Source organism: Channa argus, chromosome 13 (assembly GCF_033026475.1).
Source record: "Channa argus isolate prfri chromosome 13, Channa argus male v1.0, whole genome shotgun sequence".
NCBI classification, from domain to species: Eukaryota; Metazoa; Chordata; class Actinopteri; order Anabantiformes; family Channidae; genus Channa; species Channa argus.
Window position 1 is genome coordinate 2,089,933 of NC_090209.1, and position 22,377 is coordinate 2,112,309.

Below are 22,377 nucleotides of genomic sequence, written 5' to 3' on the forward strand. Positions count from 1 at the left end.
ATTTTTTACAAATGGATGAGGCAAATTACAATATGAATCCAATCTACCAACATCTTTTAAATAACACAGCTGAAGTTCATGCTACTTCTGACAAGTTACATTAAGGTTTGTTAAAATATACACAAAAAATTGCAAAGATTTAGACATGTGATCATGTTTTCAAGTGTCTTAAATTAAGAATAGCCAATTTTAGACTTCATTTTTATTTTCTTTTTTTTAAAAGGTGCTTCAGAAACCCTGCCACTGAATGATATTTAGCATGCAAGTTGTAATGACTGGAAAGGATTTTTGTTCAAGCTACAATATGCTTATACCAATGTTCAAGAAAGTCCAGCCAACTAAAAGATGAAACCCGGCATCTTGTCACCGGTGCACATAAACATCAAGTTGTCAGATGACTGCAATCGTCTATGCAGCCAAACTGTCCCATTTGTCGGCACCTTTCCAGGTTGCAGGCAGCAGTTCCCATGTCTACTGTGTAAACATATACCAAACCTGAGTGTAAAGCTTGTATGTAATATAATGGTATAAGTATTTCACTGAATACATAAGCTGCACCTTTCACTCCCAGTCCTCATGTGTTGTAACTGTATATCTAAATAAAGTTTTTTCACTACAAACCGATTTGCAGTTTTTTCAATCTGCAAGGATAAAAACCTAGAGGCAAGTGGTTTTATTTGCTAGTATGATTTATTATGAAGAGTAAATCACAAAATCTCAATGTTTCAGCACTCACTCCTGCTCAGACAAGAATACAGAAGGAAAACAAAGGCTTAGTCTCTCTACATTGTTAAAAAAGTTTGCAGAGTCAAGGACAGTCAGGCCCCCGTGGTGCTCACCCTGAGTGGGATTGGAATGGTGCCTTTGGTTTAGAAACATGTAAGAGATTAATGAACAGAAAGGTGAAGAAAAACACTTGAGCGAAGAAAGAGCATTAATCCAGACTCATGTCCTCATCGTCCTTCTTCTCTTTGGAATCTCCTTTACTGCCCTGCATAGCTCTGGCAAACGCCTCCACATCTGACAAAAACACAAATACATGAGTATTTAAGTGACCAGAGTAAAACCAGCATGTACATCTTGCATACAATCCTTTCAAAACCCACTGGTTCGGAAGTATATTTATGACCTTGTAAAAAATGAAGTGCAGAACTTTTTAACATAACCCACATTAGAACGAAGAGAAGGAAGGAGAACTAACATCAGTTTACAACTTTACTTTGCTACATTTTTTAATTTTAAAATGCAATAGAAACAAGTGTTTAGTTTGTCAGCACATTAAGTAAAATTCAGAATAATTGTGCCCATGTTTCTCTTCCACCAATGTGTTAATCACAGTAAGTCTGTTGACCAGTCATTGATAAATATGAATGCGCTAAAGACAAAGCTGACTGCCTGTAGGCTACTGTATGTTACGACCAATTTGCCACAAATCTTAAAGCCAGACATGTTCTGTTTGACTTTATGACAGAAGCCCACACACGCAAACCGACCCCTCTCTCTGCCAAGGACAGGCCAGTGAACAATGTGAGGACTATTACCTATTTTATTTAGAGTATGTTGAATTTAAATGTACTGCACTTATATAGCGCTTTTCTAACTATTGGCACTCAAAGGGCTTTACAGTGCTTCTTATTCACTATTCACTTATTTTACTAATTTGTCAGTTTATTTGGGACACCTACAGCTAAAGTCAGTTTAATACAACAATCCCAAAATAAATTCTCTCTTTATGAAGGTGATAATGTTATTGTTGAAACCAATTATATAAAATTATAATCAATTATTAACAAATAATATAAGCATAAAGAGTGCTTTCATACTTACTTGCTTAAGTGACATTTTGAACAGAGAACATTTAATTATAACTAAGTATTTCTAGACTGGTAATAATACCTTATGATGGGAAAAGATCTGAGCACTTCTTCCACCACTGCTTAGTTATTTATATATTCCCAGAAACTACAAACATTTTCTTTATTTCTGCAGTCAAATTAAACACATTGTGCTGGTTTAACATAGATGAAGGTTATACAAAGGTTTTAGATTTAGGGAAAGCAGAGGGCTATTAGACCATGCTGTGCTCTGTGTGTGTGCGCGTCGCGCATGTGTCTTACCTCCTCTGTTAGCAGCGTCAACAGCCTCTGCTGGCAGACCAAATTGACTCATTAGAGGACCGAGCTGTCCAGAGGCCAATGCACTGCTGAACATGCTCATCGACTATGAGAAAGCAATAAATCAGTTACTGGGCTTTATTCAACACTGTGGCAAGTTGCAGCAAATTAACACTAATTGTACTGTTCTGCTTTGTTATAAATCACAGTTTAATAGAAGTCTCCATATCTGGGTACAGATATACTCCTTCTGCAAACCAGGGATTAGTTGTTATCTCCCAACAAATTTAGAACTCTACAAAACATGTCTGTGTTTATGTGGTGCTCAATGCACTAAACACACTGTGCCAGTGTCTTTCTACCTGCTGGAACTGAGGTGAGGTCAATGTGTTTTGGATCTCCTCAGCACTCTGCAGTAAACTCTCACCACTGGGGAGGAAGGGCAGGAGCCTCTGCTGGACCTCGGCATTAGTCAGGATCGGAGCCATCATCTCTGGAGTGCACACACTTGCAAGGTCCACTGAAGAAACAGATGAGAAAAGGTCGCATTGGGATTTTGTCTTCTGTTCCTAACATTTTTCTTGAAGTTACTAATGCTTGCACTGGTCTCAATTCCAGGTTACAAACTGAGGTTCTGACCTCCTGCTGTATGAAGCTTCAGAATGTCTTCATCAACCATCTTCCATTATTTATTTTTTTAATTACTAATTATTAGCATTTATAGGTTTTTATTCTGAAAATTTGTATGCATCATCTATGGAACCGATTGCCTGTACTTATTTCTTCAAATGTGTTGCACATATCAAAATTGATATGTGGTAAAAATCATTACTGCCATACCAGGATATATCTCCAACAAACAGTACAAGTACTGTTGGACTTGTTGGAATCTACAAGTCCAACAGTACTTGTAGATTTTTAATGGTATGTGTGTTATATCATAAGCTGTTAATGCCAAAAGATACTGATACAAAGATACTGTAAAGCAAAGATACTGTGAAGAAAAACTCAGTTATATAGAGATGGAAAATGAAAAGGAGCAAGTCCTGAAATCGTTCGGCAATAAAAAACGATTTGCCATGCAGTCCAAATCAAACACTTAACAATGCAATGTCTGATAAAGCGACTGTATGAAACAGTGCTGAGCTGAACTGTTACTTTTCCAATTGATGCTTGAAAGTTGTCAAGTTAAAAAGCATCTTAACTCCTAGCCATCAAACTTAAACAAGAATAAAACTACAATCTGCCCTATTAAACAAAAGGAATGTACATTTCTAACCCTTGTTCAAATTACAGCTAGAACTTATAACCATAAACGTTTTTACTGCTACGATAAGTAAAACAAGAAATTAATAAAGTCTGTTTAAAATGTATTGTTGGTCTGTGCTTGGCTTCTTATTTGCTCTAACATAATTTTACATACAAACGGATTTCATATTTATCATGGCTCATGGGGTATATTCATGCCTTTGCACTCATGTGTAATTACTGTAATTGGATTTGATCATTCTCAAAAGCTGCAATTCAACTGGACCTTCAGTTCACCTCAACATCCCTAAAGAACAATCTTCTGCATCTGACTCTGGCTCCAGGTGACTGAGCTTTGAAACCGCTTCAACAAACATTGGTTGAAGATCCTGGGCTAATATCCCCTCTATTTGGTCAATAATTGTCTTCCCCACCCCTACCCCCGACTATCTGCTTTGCTTTCCCCTCACCTGCTGGTCCCTGAGCAGCAGCTGCTGCTGGGACATTCATAGTGGCAAGAATGCTCTGAAGGTCACTGAGCTGGATGGGCTGGTGCGGGGATGTGCTTCCAACAGAGGCTGGGGCCACTGGAGTTTGGGCTGGGGCTGCAAGCAACAACATAAAGAAATACTTACAAATCTTACTGTAAATCCAATAGGTTATTGCACTTAAGCCCTAAAAGGCAGTACACTGTATTTAATGATGATCCCGCATGACATCACTTTTATCCTAACTGCTGATAAACCTGACTTCTTACTGGGTTTCTTAGATCCAGGTTTTAGGCAATAGATCTTAAAGAGTATTTAGTCCTTCAGAGTCCCATATTTAAAGAGGTCCCATATGTCCTTTAATCAGATAATGCAGAAACATGAACAAACTAGAAAGTATCATTTTAATTTCTCTCTTTGATTGGAATATCTCTAGTATTGAAATACAGAATATTTGCAATTTGGGAGATTCTACCAGTTTACTATACATCATTCTTAGGAGATATTTCGTAGTTACTACTAGAAAACTGGGACTGTGAGCCAAGGAAGAAGATCACAAGGACATGTGAGAAAACATTTGCAGTAATAAAAAAGTAAATAAAAAATAAAGGAATCACTAAAACTTAAAATACATTTCATACTACAGTTCATCTGCCCCGATTGTCTTTCCAAAGTTTAACCTACTGTGTCCCAAGTGCATGAGACTGGCAGTCTCATGCACATCAAGCAGATAAATTACCATAAATTGTGCCATAAATTAAAGAAGAACAGAAAAAATGTCCTGCATTAGACAGAACATGTTGAGATCTGAACCTGAGCATGACAGTCTGTTCATTCTTGGTCTTACAAACACATCACAAATATATACACAGTAAGAAATTGTTAAATGTTCCAACACTGTGTCCAAGGATAATAATACTACTTTTTCTACAGTTTCTAATTTGTACTAGTTCTAATTCCTGTTACTTGTCTATGGACTCATCCAATAATAACATGGCAGAGTGTCACCTGCTCTTGCCATTTTCCTAAATAACTAAAATGCAAAACTCTTTAGGTTGAAAGAAGAGTTTTTAATGTCAAATGTTTAATGTTTAAAACCCTCACCTATAATCAGAAAATTAGATAAGAATGAAAATAATTCATCCTTAAAGATGATCAACCTTAAAGATGGCTTCTTTTAATGTTGCACCAGGTGCTCCAGTTTTTATCTTGGTCTGAATTCACCACTGAATTCTCCTGCGCTACAGTCACCCTATGATGTCTTGCGCTTCATACACAATTAATGGCTGTACACACAGCAATGGTGTGCTGAAGCCCTTTTTACCATTGACTTGCAGAGAGCTCACACAAGAACAACAGCCATACTCAGCTACTTAACTCATGGAATTCACATCTATACTGTCAGATGATGTGACTGGTTTGTATATTCTACTGTGAAGCTAGGTGAATGAAAACTGACAGTTGTCTTCTCATCTTTGAATGAGGCAGTAGAAACCTCCTCTAGATTTCACCCTAAAGGCTTCACAAGGACATTAGACAGAAAATCTTCATATAGAGAAACATTTCTTGTCGTGTCCGAGGATTGAGGGTAGTAATATTAACAGTGGCATCACTAGCGCTGCCGTTTGTACCTCTCCTTTTGTGTTTCAGTGCATTTTTATGAGCTTTGAGTTTAGTTGATGTAGATGTACATGGCATGTATTCATGTTCATATAACTGAATTCTGACTGTATACGACAGAGAGACACTAACAGCATAGGCATGAGTTGCCTTGTAGAGAGAGGGAGAGAACATGTGCCAAGTGTTTTTTCTTTACAATATTGCTATGAATGTGTGCAGGACTTACCAGCATTTTATGTGCTAGATTTTAGGTATCACTAATATTATGTACAATTCCTTCGATCCTGCAGTAAAACTCCTGTTTAAATGGTAAAATATTTCTATTGATTAATGTCTACAATAAAAAATTAAATAAATATAGTCAGTACCTGGAGTTGAGGAAGCAACACTACTAGGTACCGCAGCTGAAGGAGCAGGAGTCACTGGGGTGGTGGGGGCCTGGGAGGAGCTCAGTCTGGAAGTGGAGCTCCCTGATGAAGGAGTGGCTGCTGCTGACTGGCTACGGGAGCTAAAGACGAAGGGGAAAGAAACAGAGGAGACAATGTTATTAAAATTCGCAATAACTGATGATTTTACAAATACTATGGAATCATGTAGAGAGCTACATCTGTGTCTGTGCATTCCACTGTCTCCTCTGTCCTTGGATTTGCTATTTATTCTTGTGTCTTAAGCCCCCTTTGACAATGAGGTGGAATTCTGAGGTGCATGTGTGAATGCATATACCCAAGTGATACACTACTGATCCGAACTTTATCCTCCAAGCCCCCTAATGCAATGTGCGTGAAGCATGCTGCTCTGTCGCAAATTGTCGGAAGGATTAAAAGCGAGCAAATGAGTGTTTTAATGATGTTTCTATCACTTGATTGCCATTGTAGTCCAGTAATACAGCCCTTTTTTCTTAAAATTAAAGACACAGTTCCGATGTGCTGTTTATATTTAAAAAAACAAAACAAAACAAAAAACAGCAGTTTTTGTATAAAGCCTTCTGTACATGCTGATCATGAGGATGCTTTTGACTCGGACGATCTCCTGCTGTGTGTTACATCTGTCAAACAACTCTAGACAATGTCCGAAGCAGAATTCTCCTAATATTGTCGAGAGTTCATATGTGAAACAGACTTCAGTCCCTCCACAAAAAAAATGTATGGAAACAACACAAGGACAGAAGACTGGGAGACCTTATTAAAGATGTCCTTTTCTCTGAAGCAACTTCTGTTTCGATGAACAGCTGCATTTACAGCTGTTCTTTGCTTTGAAGTCTATACTTGTATTGGTAATTCTGTGTACTTTGGTAATTATAAAAAAATGTGTACATTTACTATTCGTGCCACTGCATAGATGTGGTTGTGAATCATATTTTCATGTTTCCTTTAAATAAACAATTTCACAAGCATCTTCACATTTATTAAAACCTTGAAGATAATATTGTAAACTGATCCATTAATGCTCAAACAGACAGAATAACTTTATAAAGCCATGTTGGCCGAGGCTGTTATTTTAACACCTGCATTTATTGACAATCTGTCCATTATTCAAAGTGTGATGGTGTGATTATGATCAAGATACTGGTGCTTCTAACTAGAGCTGTCCCGATGCAGATACCAGTATTTGGCATCAGGCCTGATCCTGCCTTTGTGTACTTGTAAAACAACCTGTCTGCTAGACCCTATTGCAACTAAACTGCTCAAGGAAGCTTTACCCTTGATACGTTCGTATTAGACATCATTAATTTATCTTTACAAACAGGCTATGTACCACAGGCCTATAAGGTAGCTGTAATTAAACCACTACTTAAAAAACCCTGTCTTGGCCCAGGTGTTTTAGCCAATTACAGACCAATATCTAATCTCCCCTTTATTTTTAAAATCGTTGAAAAAGTAGTCGCAAAACAACTATGTGGCCACCTGTACAGGAATAATTTGTATGAAGACTTTCAGTCAGGATTTAGAGTTCATCATAGTACAGAAACAGCACTGGTAAAAGTCACCAACGATCTTCTCATGGCTTCAGATAATGGCCTAGTCTCTATACTTGTTCTGTTAGATCTTAGTGCTGCAGTCGATACCATTGATCACATTTTATTACAGAGAGTGGCACATGAAATTGGAATTAAAGGAACTGCACTAGGTTGGTTTAAATTTTATCTGACAGAGTTCAATTTGTTCATGTTAATAAGGCTCTGTGTTAGGACCAATTCTTTTTACTTTTTACAGTTAATCAAGCTTCAACCATGCCTACAAGACATAAAGGCCTGGATATCCCACATTTTTATATATTAGTATAGTATTTGGTAGTACTTATAACAGTATTTGGGCCCAAATATCTCAAAATATGCAAACCGACCATATAATTCCTCTAGATGGCATAAGTCTGGCCTCTAGTACTACTGCGAGGAACCTTGGAGTTATTCTTGACCAGGATTTGTCCTTTACCCAACATATAAAACAAATCTCTAGAACCTCTTCCACTTACAAAATATTGCCAAAATTAGCAGCATCCTGTCTCAAAGTGATGCCGAAAAAGTAGTCCATGTATTTGTCACTTCTAGGTTAGACTACTGTAATTCCCTACTTTCAGGTTGACCCAGTAACTCCCTAAAGAGCCAGCAATTAATCCAAAAGGCTGCAGCAAGAGTGCTGACTGGAACTAACAAGAGAGATCATATTTCACCTTCACTAGCTTCTCTCCATTGGCTTCCCATTAAATCTAGAATACAATTTAAAACCCTGCTTCTTATATATAAAGCTCTGAACGGTCAGGCTCCATCATATATAGAAGACCTCATAGCACCATATCATCCCAGTAGACCACCTCGATCTAAGAATGCAGGCCTACTTGTGGTTCCCAGAATTTCCAAAGGTAGAATGGGAGGCAGAGCCTTTAGCTATCAAGCTCCTTTCCTGTGGAACCAGCTCCCAGTTCAAAGTCAGGAAGCAGACACCCTCTCTACTTTGAAGTTTAGACTTAAAACCTTCCTCTTTGAAAAAGCTTATACTTAGTTATAGTTATGCTGCTATAGGCAGCCCCCCCCCACAATGCACTGAGCTCCTTTCCTCCTCTTGACCCTCTCTCCTCTCCTACCACAATTATCGTTACTGTATGATATTAACTCTGTGTGTTTCTCCTGTAGTTGTATTTGTCCTTCTGTCTCCCTCTCTCTGTCCCTCTTTGCAGATGTCCCCGGGCTTTGAAGCTGAGTGTTTTCCAGTGTACAGCTACTGGTCCTACAAACCTGCCCAATGTTTTGTTGTTGCTTTTTGTTTTCACTTTCCACTCACCCCAACCAGTCAAGGCAGATGGCAGTCCACCCTGAGCCTGGTTCTGCTGGAGGTTTCTTCTGTTAAAAGGGAGTTTTTTCCTCTCCACAGTTGCCTAGGGCTTGCTGAAGGGGGAATTGTTGGGTTCTCTCTATACATCTTTATAATCTTGAGTTTATTCTGTAAAGTGCCCTAAGATAACTTTGTTGTGAATTGGCGCTATATAAATAAAGTTGAATTGAAAACTTCTCCAATACTGCCCTCTTTACCAAGTTAATCACTGCATGTAGGCGGGGATGGAAAAAACTTGGTTTAGAGCTGTATCAAGATAAATAATGATGACAAAAGTAAAGGTAAATGCAGACTACCATCTACTATCCATGTTGTCCACGCTTCTCCATCTGGATATATGTGCTGTGTTAGTCTTTTTTCATCAAAGGTTCCTCTGTTTACTAAACACTAGTCTCCACTGTATTTGTTTTGGCAAAAAAACAAACAAAAATTACTGTTTTTGCGAGGAATTGCAAACATCAAATATTGGTTGGTTTCTATTGTCATTAATGCATTTGTTATAGCGTGAAAAAATAAAAAATTCAATTACTATTGCAAGCGTAGCTGCACATCAGAATTACAAATCTAAAAAGAAACACGTTTCTGATAAATAAGGGACACATGCTTAATTGGATCCAACAATAAATCATCTACCAACTAACCCCAACAGAAGAAACAATTACTAGATAGTTTGTGATGATATTACAGCTGAGATACACCAATCAGGTATAGCATAATGATTACCTCTGCAATTTCATGCAATCGAATACCGTGGCTTTGTCATGAATTCTACTTTTACAAGGTTATAATTTCTCAGATTTTAGGTTGAAACTGTCAATATAATTCTACAATGCATTGATTATATAGGTTAAAGTGGGTAGTGGAGTCGTTCTGGAGTGCATTATAAGAAAAGGTAGCTCTAAAGTTTTCTCCACCTCATTCATTTTAAACAGGGTGGCAAAATTACAGGTGTGAGACAATCTGGTAAGTTTTCCAAGAAGGATAAATGGAAAAATCGGGAAATGAGCTGTCCTTAATGATGGCAATGGTAAATAATCTTTTGATTGGCTAAGGAGCAAAAAAATAAGGTAACAGCAAGGCTCTGTGTGTGTGTGTGTGTGTGTGTGTGTGTGTGTGTGTGTGTGTGTGTGTGTGTGTGTATGTATGTATGTATGTATTTATATATATAGTCTCACCTAGATGAGGAACTGCTGGTGGCTGGTCCTCCACTTCCCAGCAAGTTGGCAAGTCCTGGTCCTGCTAGAGCTCCCAAACCTCCTTGCACAAACACAAATAAATCAAAAGATGTCTATACTATTCTGAAAATCTTTTTCATCTGGGCTGGGAACTGAGGCTAAAACTTTCTTTTGGACAACTGAATTACACCGACATTTTGAATCAAATGTGGAGAGCCCAAATGAAAGTCAAACGAACTTCAGGTGATGTAATTCTGCTTGTTAGTGAGTAGTTAGATTTAGTTAGAGCTAACATGTCATATGCTTTGTTATTGTTCGTTGTTATGAGTGTTCAGAGAAATCTCCAGTGTTGCTCACCTAGTCCTCCCAACCCCGTTGGCCCAATCAGCTGCATCAGTTGGTTGTGGCTCATATTTCCTAGCAAACTCTGTAGGCCCCCCTCTCCTCCGAGTGCGGACAATTCATGGCCGCTGCCACCTCCGCTGCCAGGTGCTCCAGGAATGGGAGGGTTGTTCAGGTACTCATTCACCTTACGACAGTACTCCTCATCCTTATCCGTCTTTGGCTCCTGATAAAAATTAGATGATTAAGAATTCTCAAAAATCTGAACTAAATTCTCCACAGCTTTAGTTCTACCTGTAATTTCTATGTGTTAACCCAAAGGATCTTTTGTGATACCAATAAGAATAACACTTTTTATTCTTGTTTTTGTCTTGTTTTATAAATGATCTAATTTTACACACATCATTGAGGAAGAACGTAACAATAGAACTACAGCCTTGCGTTGCCTACAAAAATATCACTCCAGTAAAATTTTACACACATCTGGGATAATAAATGTACTGTAATTACCACTTTTCTCCTCTTTCTGACACATTTCTTACGACATTCGTCTACTTGGACACAAATGGATGGAGATGTCGCACACTCACTCAGGCTGTCTCTATTTTGTCTCCCTTTGAAACAATAATGAGCATCTTCCTCTCACCTGCATCCAGAAAAACAGCCTCTTGGACCCAGCTTTGAACTTTAGCACATAGACACGTCCAGTGGTGCACTGGCTCACCCGCTTGAATTCACAGTCATCAGGGAAGATGATCAGGTCCTGAAACAGCAAAAAAAGAAAAGAAATTAAAATATAAACAAAAAACATAGAAAAGGAACAAAGAATAGAAAAGAAAAACAAATGTTTTGCAAAGGCTTCTAAAAGATAAACAACTGGAGACAAAACCACTGATTTCATTACTTCCATTTGTTAATTATTGTTATTTTACATTAGTCACTTTGGTCAATCACTTTAAGCTGACAGTTTGTGCATCATTTTTTCTTCTGACAATAGAACTAGATAGGTTGCGTAGACAGAGAAATTGCGTTGTGCAATGTCACAATGCCCCCAATCCCTAAATGGAGATTTAACCAAGTGTATGAATTTGTAGCTGGGTCCATATAAGCTAATGTACCAGTTCTTAACTATGTTTTATGTGGAAACTGCTGAACTATTATTTAAATGTGCTATTACACAGACAGCCAAAAAAAGATCATAACTCTCTGATCTGGATAACTAAGCTGTTGCTGCAGACACATAAAAAAAAAAAACATTTATCAGATAATGTAAGTACATTATCTGCTAATTTTTATTTTAAAAGCTGAGCTGTGACAGTAACTATCATGAAATGTAAAATGGGTGATGAGAAATGTATCTGCTAATGACAAAGTCACCATATAAAAACAGAGCATTGTCCAACCCTCACTTTGACTTAATAAATCAAACTATCAGATGGATTGCCCGTCTGTGTTAAATTCTTGTTTTGTTTTATTTTTTGTATAGTTTGTCAACCTTTTTAGTATCGTCTAAATTGGATAAAAAAACAAAACAATGCAAGAAAAAGTATTGGCACTATTAGCATTTCCCTGGCTTTCTGCATAAATTGGTCATCAAATGCATTGTGATCATAAAGTTAAAGATCACCGAATACAATTTTTCTATGTTGATAAAACAAATTGTCATGATCTTTTGTGTCTTTATTAAAAACACCCACTAAACATACAGATTAATCGAGGAAACCGTAACACTAGAGTTCAGATGTCACTAAATGTTAATTGGAGTTGGTTAGGTTAGTTAGGTGTAAAGCAAACCTGGAGTCACTCAACTGCCATTGTAGTCGAGTGATAGAATCTTGTTTTTTTTTTTAGATACAGCGTTCTTATGTGCTGTAAGAAAAATACTGTTTCCAACAGTTTTCTATATGTTGCGCCTCCTGTGAATGCTGATAGGACACTCAAAAATCAAACAGACTTTTACACGTAAGGATGTTCTTACTCGGGCGATCTCTTCCTGTGCGTTACATGTATATAATGTTACCCCTAACAGTGTCTCAGGCCAATTTCTCCTAATATTGTCTGCAGTTCATATGGGAAATAGGCTAATAAAATGATGATGGAGGTATACTTGACTATCCTAGGGGGCTTGCAAGTCCAGATAATCTCAGTTGTGGTCACACGGCATCTCTGTACAAAGTCCAGAGAATTTCAGAATTCAATTCAGTAAATAAGAAGCAGTGTAAAGTGCTTTGAGTGCCAATAGGTAGAAAAGCGCTATATAAGTGCAGACCATTTACCATTTCATGACTAATTTATGCAAAAAAGCAAAAAATTTAAAATAATGTGATTACTTTTTCTTGCCACTGTAACTGATCTGTTGACTTAGAGGATTATATCAATTTACTAATATTAGTGTTAAATTCTCTTTACACTATCAAATAAACATCAAAACAAACTGGCATGGAACCCTTAATGTACCTGTTGTTAGAATTTAGGAAACTCCAAATCATTACACATAAAGCTATCTGCAAATGATTGAGTGCAGTTTAGTCTGAACAAGTTTTTAAATGTGGAGGAATTTTGCTATTTTTGATTAATTACATATTAAGGAAATGCATTAAAAAGCAAAAGAAATTATTAGTTCAACATTTCTTACATCATCCACATTCCCAGTGGTCCTGTCTTTCCAGCAGAAGTGAATCAAGGAGTCATCAGATTGCTGGATGTACACCATGCCTTTGCGTTTGTCCGGTGTCACTACGTTCCCCTTCAGGGTCATTTTACCAGCACGAAACTCCACTAGGTACTTGCTGGAGCTTCCTCTGGAGCCGCTCACCAAGCTCGGAAAGAGAGCACCGGACGACATGTTTAGGTCTTTCTGTAGACAGGTCTCAACACTAGAAGAAAAGAAAAAGTTGTCAGGTGTAAATGACAAGCCATTTGTTTTTCTGTGCCATGACTGTTGCTAGTACACAGTAAGATTAATTAGTGCTATACTTTAGATAAATAGAAAGACCGATAATCTCTTGTAAAAAAATCTGATTTATCATTACCTCGTCTTTTTAGGCCGTTATGTCCTATTGTTACATTACTGTAAGACATTTTAGCTTACATTTATTATTAATTTACACTGGTAATCAAATTTGATACTTATAAAATGTTTTACTTAGCAAATAAATTATATCTAAAGAAAAAAAACTTTACAAATACTCAAGCAGGGAACATAAGTTAGCAGAATTTACAGGGTGGCTATTATTTCATTAGTATTTCATTATTTCATTAATTAGTTGTTAGCTAACTAGTCTTAACTAACGCTAGCGTTATAGGGAAACTGCGTTGTCGTAATTTGCGGTTATAACACTTTTGCTGTATAATAGTACTTTCCAACTGATTGGTATTAACAATGTGTTATACAGAAATCTCAAAGAGAAGCTAACAAAAATAGTTAGCAAATACAAGGCTAGCGTTACCTACGTATGGTTAGGTAGTTATGAGTGGTTGTATAGAGTTCAGGCTGTGTCATGCTAGTTATCAAAGCTAACATTAGCCCATGACTAGACTAAATCGAAGAGCGACAAACGCCAAAGAATTACAACTAACCCAGAAGCACAAAGTTATTCAAACATTAACAATAGCATTCATGTTTGTTTACGGATGACTTTTGAAAAGCTTTTTTGTTAAACAAAACTTTACAAGTGAACTAAATGCATAAAGTTATACCTGAAGTTCCGTTAGCAGAATTTTAGCCTAGAAGTTTTCTTGTATACGTCGCTTGCTACTAACGTAACCCACTTCCTCTTACGTCATGAAACGTGCCTGCTGTCACCGGGAGCGCGCAAAAGGAAGGTGGGAGGGTTTCCGCGCGACCGCTGTGCTCAGATTGACAGCTCCATCTGTATGTATAGCCATTAGCTCCGTAGCTGAACTGCCGGGTGTTTGAATGGTTTAGCGGTTAAAATAAAAGCTGAACTAGGATGCGAGTATAATAAAACTCGCGTCACTGGAAAAGAAAAACAGAGGGTACTGTGTCCGGTGCGAATAAAAGGTAAGAAATACACAGAATTAGTCAGTGGGCTAACATTAGTCAGCTTTGCTGCCCTTGGATTAGTTGACAAGCAAACGTTAAATGCTAGCTGTCTTATTTAAACCAGTCGTGTCGCTCAGCACAGGAAAGGCTAGCTAACCAACATGGATGCTGTGTGCTGGTATATATGGTGCCTGGAGATTATCCGCCTTAACACGGGTTGATCGCCGAGCCAACCGGTATTTTCTAGCTCAGTTGCTGGTCATGAACCCACAGCCTTGCGAGGATAGGCAGACGTTGGATTCAGATCCCATGGCGTCATTTGGACAATTGTTGTTGAAACGTGACTGATTTAGTCAAGCTTGAGTAAAAGCATTGAGAAGACACCCCGGGATAAATTCGATTTTGCAGATTATTGCCAAGTAAGAGGCAAGTGTGTTTTTGATCTTATACTGATGTATGTTTTTCAAAATGTTGTAAAGAATTTCCTTACGGGATGATCAAAAGCATTTCCACTAAGTAATTTTAGGCTTATTAATATAACTAAGTAGTCTATTTTGCTTGCATTGTCTTGATTTTAATCGGCCGTTTGCTTATGAGTTTATGTAAAACAGTAGAGCTACTGTCCTTTTCTGTACCCGGGTTATGTGCATATTGAGTGGTAGGTCACAAACTTTTTATGGGTATGCTAGAGTGTATGCGTATTCATGGAAGATGATCGTGTAAATTATGTAGTTTTAATTTGGGCAAATTTGATTCTATAACAACTGTAATATATTAAATAGAACGTAGGCCTCATTCATAGCTATTAAATATGTGTGGTGCATTGTATGTGCCGCATCGGAAGTTTTCTCCTGTCACTGTGTCTTAAAAGGTTAGGTAAATTAAGAAATTTATGTATAAATGTGTCGATGACATCACACAACTTTGAAGTGTTTTACCTTTAAAGTTTGCCTAACAAGTTGTCAAGGAAACAATGTTCTTTGTGGGCTATCGTTTTTTTTTTTATGTTTCTTTTTAGAGCTAACAGAAGCGAGTAATGGAAAGTTGAGTGTGTAGCTGAGAAGGTTTACATGGTTTGTTACGTGTTCTGTGTTGCAACAATTATCCACTCCAGAGATTGTTGAATGACAAACACTGAATATTTATTGAATTCCAAGTTCCACAATTGAGCCAATAACAAAGTAATTACACAGAAAACGTTGAGATGATAACCAAACATTCCACAGGACACGTAACACTAATAATTCCAAGCAGCACGTTCCACAAATTAATTCCACAAAAGACATTCCACAAATTAATACTACAGAGCACTTTAGGAAACTGTGTACTTCCACATCTACACACTCAACTTTCCACCTTGTTGCTGTCCTCCCCATCTTTAGTAAGAAACCTTATCTACATGGACTAAACACGTGGGGTAACGATCATTGGAATGAGGAGAACGCTTACGGGGAAACTGTGGTGTAGGAAGGTAGAGCGGTCGTCCACCAATCCTGCAGTTGTTGGTTCAATCCCCGGCTCCTCTGGTCACATGTTGAATTGTCCTTGAGCAAGACAGTGAACCCCAACTTAGTTCCCCCCGGTGAGTGATGGCCAGCTGCATAGCAGTTCCCCCATCAGTGTGTGTAATTTTAAGTGCGAATGGGTAAATAGGAAGCAGTGAAAGCGCTTTGAATGTTCCAATAGATAGAAAAGCGCTAAGTGCGGACCATTTACGTTAATTAGGCTCTAACGAGCGTCAGAGAAATTTTGGAAGGCACTGAGTATTCTTTAATATAAGCTAACAGCAGCTTGCAAGGGGAAAGTGAACATAGAAGAGGACGTTGATCCAGCTATAGTGGAAAAACAGGCAAAGCTAACTCTTAAGGCCATGGAGATTGCTTTACAAAGTCAGATAAATGCAAGAAAGGCCAAATTTGGCAATTTCACTTGATACATGATGATTGCTGCGTGGAGGAGGTTAAAACCAAAATGATAAGTTCTAGCAACTGTTTGGTGAGTTTTACCATATATATCTCCATTAAAGAAGTACTCCACAAGCTTAAATCAAAGGAGGAAACTAACGTAGATCAGATTTGCTGGTTTGAAACAACACAAATTCATTCAAAAGATTTTGTTACCTTGTTGCTAGTTGGATTAAAGAAGGACATCAGCGGAAAGAGGAAGCAAATAAGGCAAGTGAGGATGTAAGTCCTGAAGTCGGTGTGTCTGTGGCATCTTCTAGGAGATCTAGGAAATCCAAAACAAGTTCTGAGCGCTCTGTAGAATCTTTAGCTTCATCACTGCGCCTTAAGACTGAACTAGAAAGGGCAGCCTTATTGGTTAAGACTGAGCCATTAAGGCAAAAACGCGCTCTAGAGGAAGAAGAAGTTAAACTTAAGGTCGAAAAGGATGAATTGAAAAAAAAAAAAATTAGAGCAAGGAAGGAACAATTGGGAGTGAATGCTGCTCTGGCTTCTCAACTTGAGATCTTGCAGAAATATATGGCTCTGTGCTGTCAAAAGGACAACTTCAAATCAGACACAGACAACAAATACATTTTACTGCTGTTACCAATGCTACTGAATGGTACAAAGAAGCCACATTCCAATGAGCCTAATATTCAAGTCAAATTCGAATCAGTTTATTTGTCCCCTAGAGGCAATTTAAAAAGGCATGAAAGTAGCTTATAAAAATATCAATCAACAGACACAAAACCAACTCACACAGTACAACAAACAACCTTCACAGAAAAGACATGGTATGAGGTATTCAAGTGCTAAGTCCATTGGGAATGCAAATGCAGAAACATGCCACTGTGGTTCCCAAGGAAGTGCTGTTAGTCATAATCCAGGTTCATAAAGTCAGCATGCTTTGCAGCTTTGCAGCGCCAGAATGGCATTGCCGAATTTCTGGTTAAATTTACCCTAAAGGTAGTCTACTCTACCTCGTTTAAAAATTTCCCAACTTTAGTGGAGATCCTCTGGACTGTAGACTCTTCATCAGAGTATTTGAACAAGGTGTGGAGAGTAAAACAGATTATTATGGTGATTAGCTCTATTATTTGAATCAGTATACAAGTGGGAAACCTCGTGCAAAGTTGGCAAAGAGACTTTTAAATGAACACTTTTGCAATGAATATAAGATCTCTGTAGCCTACATGGATAAGGCCTTAAGTTGGTGTTTACCAACTAATTAAATTAAAGCTGTTAATAGTGAAGCACTGAACTCATTTGCTCTTTTTCTGTCCAGTTGTGGAAATGCAATGACAGATTTGGAATATATGGAAGAGCTTGATAGTGCAGCCAAAATTAGCTATTGTTTCTAAGATTCCATACCTGTTGATGAAAAAGTGGAGGGATGTGGCTTTTGACATTCATGACAAAAATGACCACAAGGGTACATTTAAAGACCTAGTGGAGTTTGTAAACAAACAAGCCAACCTATCTTCTATCATCAAGTCCTCACCTATGTCTTGTCTTTTTTGCCGTGATGAGCATACTTTTGAACACTATTAAAAAAAACTCCAGATTTCTCCTCATAAGGGTAAGATATCTCAAGAGCAAATGCATAGGCTACAGTTGTCTGAAACTGGGCTTATGAGTAAACACTTTCAGGAGAAAGTAAACTGTCAGATTTGCTCAAGGACACACCCCACATTGCTGCATGTAAAAGTCAAGGAAAACACAACTATTAAGGAAAGGCAGTCAATGGATGGTGATGAACATGCAGTGATCAGCAGATTTGTGAACACCAGACGTAATCAGCAATAGGATACTGGGCCCGGGAAAACAGCATTCTTGCCATAGTTCCTGTCTGAGTAAAGGCAGAAAAAACCCAACAAAGTAATTACTTCATATACATTCTTTGATCCTGGCAGCACAGCAACGTTTTGCGCAGATAAACGTCTCAAATTGAATCTACATGGGAAAAGGGTAAATCTTCTTACCACTATTGGGGAAGACAAGGTTGTGACTAGAGCTAAATGAGCTTGACGTGGATGTAGATAAGTGGCCGCATCTTAAAGGAGTGCGACTGCCTCCAATCAGGGTAGAAATAGGACCGTTAATTGGAACCAATGTTGCAAAGGCAATGGAACCAGAGAAGGTCATCCCTATTGTCAACAATGGGCCTTATGCATTAAGAACTGTGCTGAAGTGGACAGTCAATGGGCCACTAAAAGAAGATGGTTGCAACAGAACCAAGAAAGAAGTAGCACAGGTTGTGTCAAGTTATATATCTGTAGCCAAACTGGAGGACCTGTTAGTTTGCAGTTCAAATATGACTTTTCTTAGGGTGGTCAAGAGGAGAAGCAGGAGATGGCAATGGCAAATCGTCTGTTTTTGGATAATGTGTCACAATCTGCTAGAATGATAAATGGACATTACCGCATTAATCTTCCATTAAAGGACATGGATGTTATAATGCCAAACATTCTTGCCGTGGCAGAACAATGTAAATAAACAGACTCAGACTCGTTTATTAATGCTCTTCGATGCTTCATTGCAAGAAGAGATCAGGTCTTGGAAATGCTTTTAGACAACAGAACAAACTTTGGAGCTGAGCAAGAGCACAAAAGGACTCTAAAAGTGGAACGTGTCTAAAATAATTTGGGGCGACTGTTGCATAGGAAGGTAGAGTGGTTGTCTACCAATCTCCCCGGATCCTCCGGTCACATGTCAAAGTGTCCTTGAGTGTTGCTCCCGGTCAGTGTTGGCTAGCTGCATAGCAGCTCCCACACCGGTGTATGAGTGTATTTGTGTGTGTGATTGTGAATGAGAAGCAGTGTAAAGCGCTTTGAGTGCCAATAGGTAGACAAGCGGGATATAAGTCCAGACCATTTACCATTTACCAAATAGAAAATACGCTAATCCAGCGTGGCACATCAAGTGGATGTTTATAATCCTCCATCTGGCTCTCACCATGGAGGGATCAATGTTTGGATGAAGAGGGTCTGCAGATATTATTCTGTAAATGGAAGCCATCAAACAGTTGGCCGATAACTACAACTTCCAATTATCTAAATGACTTGAATGCATCAATGTTAATCACCGTCTTCTCTTAAATATCCAACCGTATATGTCTCCAGGAATTTTTCTGAAAGAGCATCTCTATGCCCAATGTAGATGGAGACAAGTCCAGAATATGGCAGACCTCTTTTGGAAACGTTGGACTAAGGAAAATCTGCCTGCCCTCCAAAGGCGGCAAAAATAGACACATGCAAGCGGAAATGTTGTTCCTGGGGACATTATGTTGATTGTTGATAAGGCTGATGGGTAAATGGCAAAATCATCCACACAATAACAGATAAAGATGTAATTTGCCAGATTGCATACTTTTTTGTTAGTTTATAAGTTGTTTACTAATAGTTACCAATATTAAGTTAGTAATTGTTTCTAATATTGGAGTACAATTAGCATCCGGGTGTGTATGAGCCAACTGTGTTTGTTCTGCTTTGTTTTTTCTGTAGTCCCTATGTCTTAAAGGTTAGGTAAATTAAGAAATGTATGCATAAGTGTACGATGACATCCTTAATGACATCACACAACTGCATCTGGAGTGTTTGGCCTTTGAAGTTTGCCCAACCAGTTTTCAAGGAAATTATGTTTGTTTTGGGCAGTTTTTAGAGCTAACAGAGAGGAGAGTAACAAGGTTGTGGTGAAAAGTTGAGTGTGTAGTTGTGGAGGTACTTTCTTACCATGTTGAATGGAATTAATTTGTCAAACGTGCTCTTTGGAATTTATTGGTTATTATCTCAATATTTTCTGTGTAATTACTTTATTGTTCTCATTACAATTGTGGAATGTGAAATTTAATAAATGTTCAGTGTTTGTTGTATTACTATCTCTGGAGTGGATAATTTTTGGACAACTGGACAGATCATCAGATTTGTTTCACAACCACATCACGTTTTGGCATTGGACAAAAATTAGTTTTTTATTGTTTTAATAAAATAATCTAATGCAGTGAATGTAAACACTTTATTTAGCATTGCTTCAGTTTACTTCTAGTATATGAGTGTTTATTTACCTGTAAAGACAATGTAGTTATAATCCTTTTTAAGTTTTACTGTCTTAATTTTAAGATTGATACTTGGAGGCTATGCTCTTGTATTTTTGCAAATACTGCAAAGCAGAAAAAAAAGAAGTCATAAAAGTACATGGTCAGTCAGCTATGTACATCCACTAAACTGAGTATCGCAGAAGGACGTGTACCAATTACACTTGTTGAAGTCCCTGTCACTGCAATGTGTTACATTTTTGGGGAGGTGTACTTACTGTTTAGGGTCAAGGAATACATAGTACCTATTCAAACCTATAGCGTAGAATTGACATGCAAGTATAAATCAAGTTTCAAACTCTGAGTATGTATGTATATGTATATTGTCATTTCGCACATCCCTATTACAGCCCTTTTTTATGTATCCAAAAAAAACTCATCAGGACATCCCTACTAATGCCAGCAACATAAAAAAAATGCATGTATTACTAATGAATGCTCAGCGCATAGGATCTGTTAAACAACTTACTGAGGCACGGATCCATGATGCCCGCAGTTTTTGATGGCTCTTCCAGAAAAAGTCAATGTTCATGTCATCAGGGAAATATAATTAAAGTGGTCCACCTGTGTATGACTTAACAACCAATATTCTTAATCAGATAGTACACAGGCCCTTTTTAAAAATAGCATTATTAGTGATAGTGCATTTCCAGGCACAGCCACTACTCTTAAATGCTTTAAATGCATTATGTTTTCTTTGTAAGTCCTCTAATAATGAAACAATGATATAAATAATATCAATCAAAAAGAGTCAGTTTTGTTTCACGATACATGTCCAGGAAGCATTTCACCAAATCATATTATTTGTCTGAGTCACTTGGTCTTTCTATGGGTTGAGGGGGGCTCATGATAGTAGATGATGTCATTAGTGGAAGCTCTGATGTAAGTGGTCATCTGTGACTCATATAAAAGCCAGTCAGATCAAATCAGGTTGCACCTATAACAGACCAGTTGTAGGTCTCTGAGATGGGAAGATTTTTACTACTGTTCCAGCTGCAGTTCCACTGAGAGGTAAATGTTTTTTGTATGTATGTAAATTTAGAGGAGGTTATTAATGTTTTATTTGTGTGGATAATAGGGTGGGTGATGTACATTATTCGTGTGACTTATTTGCCAAATATTCTCCCGTGCTTTTTATTGTATTGTGTTATATTTGGAATTTTTGATGTTATTATATAATTGACCTGATGCAGGCAGAGGTGCTACATGTTGCCATTGTTGTACTGTGTTGTAAGCCAAATGGACAAAGAAAAATGTGATCCAGGTGTTTGTGCGATAGAAAAATGTACTGTGATTCATTTAGCTCTGGTACAGTGTCTGCTGTGAACCTTGAAAATACCTCCACCACCAGCCAGACTACCTACTTTGGCTTACTGGTATTTAGTTTTGATATTTGTGTCCTCACATAGTAAGTTGACTAGATTCATATTCAGTTGCTAACATTAGAATTAAAAACGTTTTACTACTGCAGGAGCTAGACTTTATAAAGCTAAACATTTTTATTCTTTGATTTCAGCTGCTTAATAGTTACAATAAAATACAATCCTTTGTTGTATTTTTCACTTTATAATGTGCTAAATATTTTTAATGAGTGACTGGTCTAGACTGCAGGCATGTCAGTTTAGCATCCATTTCCACTGATTTGGTCTTTTATGGGCACTGGTGAGGGGGGTATGCTTAGTAGGAACAACTAGAATGTTATTCCAAACTTACAAGGGCAATTCATCCTAAGGATTCATCTTTACAAGAAAACAGGTGCAAACAATTTCTGTAGTTTAAGAACACGTCATGAATACAACTTTTCTTAGGCCTTTACTAACAACAAATATAAGAACAAAATATAAAAATATTCGTGCATGAGGCCCATTATTCTTACGTTTTTATCCATTTGCTCATGCAGTCTTTCACCAAGTGATGACACTCACCCCATCCTTGATTCTGAAGGCTCCCTTACTCTTGGATTCTGAGTTGTTTTATATCCAGTCATAATCTGGCCTATTGCCAATTACCATAATG

The 22,377-nt window shown here is 37.8% G+C and overlaps 3 protein-coding genes across 6 annotated transcripts in view; 2 read left to right on the forward strand and 1 right to left on the reverse strand.

The window, feature by feature from the left end:
• The window catches only part of lama5 (laminin, alpha 5), a 102,441-nt gene extending 101,905 nt beyond the window's left edge, over nt 1-536 (forward strand). Inside the window, exon 81 of the mRNA XM_067526106.1 lies at nt 224-536. The gene's annotated coding sequence lies outside the window, so the exon portion shown is untranslated. The remainder of the gene's footprint in view (nt 1-223) is intronic.
• Nucleotides 537-671: 135 nt separating this feature from the next.
• Nucleotides 672-14,158, reverse strand: adrm1 (ADRM1 26S proteasome ubiquitin receptor). 3 transcript variants are annotated; one of them, XM_067526113.1, is made up of 10 exons: nt 14,016-14,152; nt 12,952-13,192; nt 10,963-11,079; nt 10,332-10,542; nt 9,975-10,056; nt 5,839-5,978; nt 3,833-3,967; nt 2,477-2,634; nt 2,118-2,220; nt 672-1,020 (listed from the first exon to the last, which is right to left on the reverse strand). In XM_067526113.1, the coding sequence occupies exons 2-10, from the start codon at nt 13,159-13,161 to the stop codon at nt 935-937; spliced, it is 1,242 nt and encodes a 413-aa protein (XP_067382214.1). In that variant the 5' UTR covers nt 13,162-13,192; nt 14,016-14,152; the 3' UTR covers nt 672-934. The 3 variants fall into 3 exon arrangements, with proteins under 3 accessions (XP_067382214.1, XP_067382215.1, XP_067382216.1); XM_067526114.1 differs by having other exon boundaries at nt 9,975-10,053; nt 14,016-14,151; XM_067526115.1 differs by lacking the exon at nt 3,833-3,967 and having other exon boundaries at nt 14,016-14,158.
• Nucleotides 14,159-14,183: 25 nt separating this feature from the next.
• The window catches only part of dnajc5ab (DnaJ (Hsp40) homolog, subfamily C, member 5ab), a 28,642-nt gene continuing 20,448 nt past the window's right edge, over nt 14,184-22,377 (forward strand). The window contains exon 1 of one of the 2 annotated variants that reach the window (XM_067526119.1): nt 14,184-14,340. The gene's annotated coding sequence lies outside the window, so the exon portion shown is untranslated. Of the gene's footprint in view, nt 14,341-14,589; nt 14,749-22,377 lie in introns of those variants that run through there. The other variant, XM_067526121.1, reaches the window with a different exon arrangement.

Coding starts and splice junctions, on each gene's coding strand:
- adrm1 (XM_067526113.1), bottom strand. CDS start 13,161: ATGTCGTCCGGTGCTCTCTTTCCGAGCTTGGTGAGCGGCTCCAGAGGA. Junction 10,057..10,331: donor AACGGGGTTGGGAGGACTAG/GTGAGCAACACT, acceptor TGTTTGTGCAAG/GAGGTTTGGGAGCTCTAGCA. Junction 2,221..2,476: donor CCTCACCTCAGTTCCAGCAG/GTAGAAAGACAC, acceptor GCTTTCTCATAG/TCGATGAGCATGTTCAGCAG.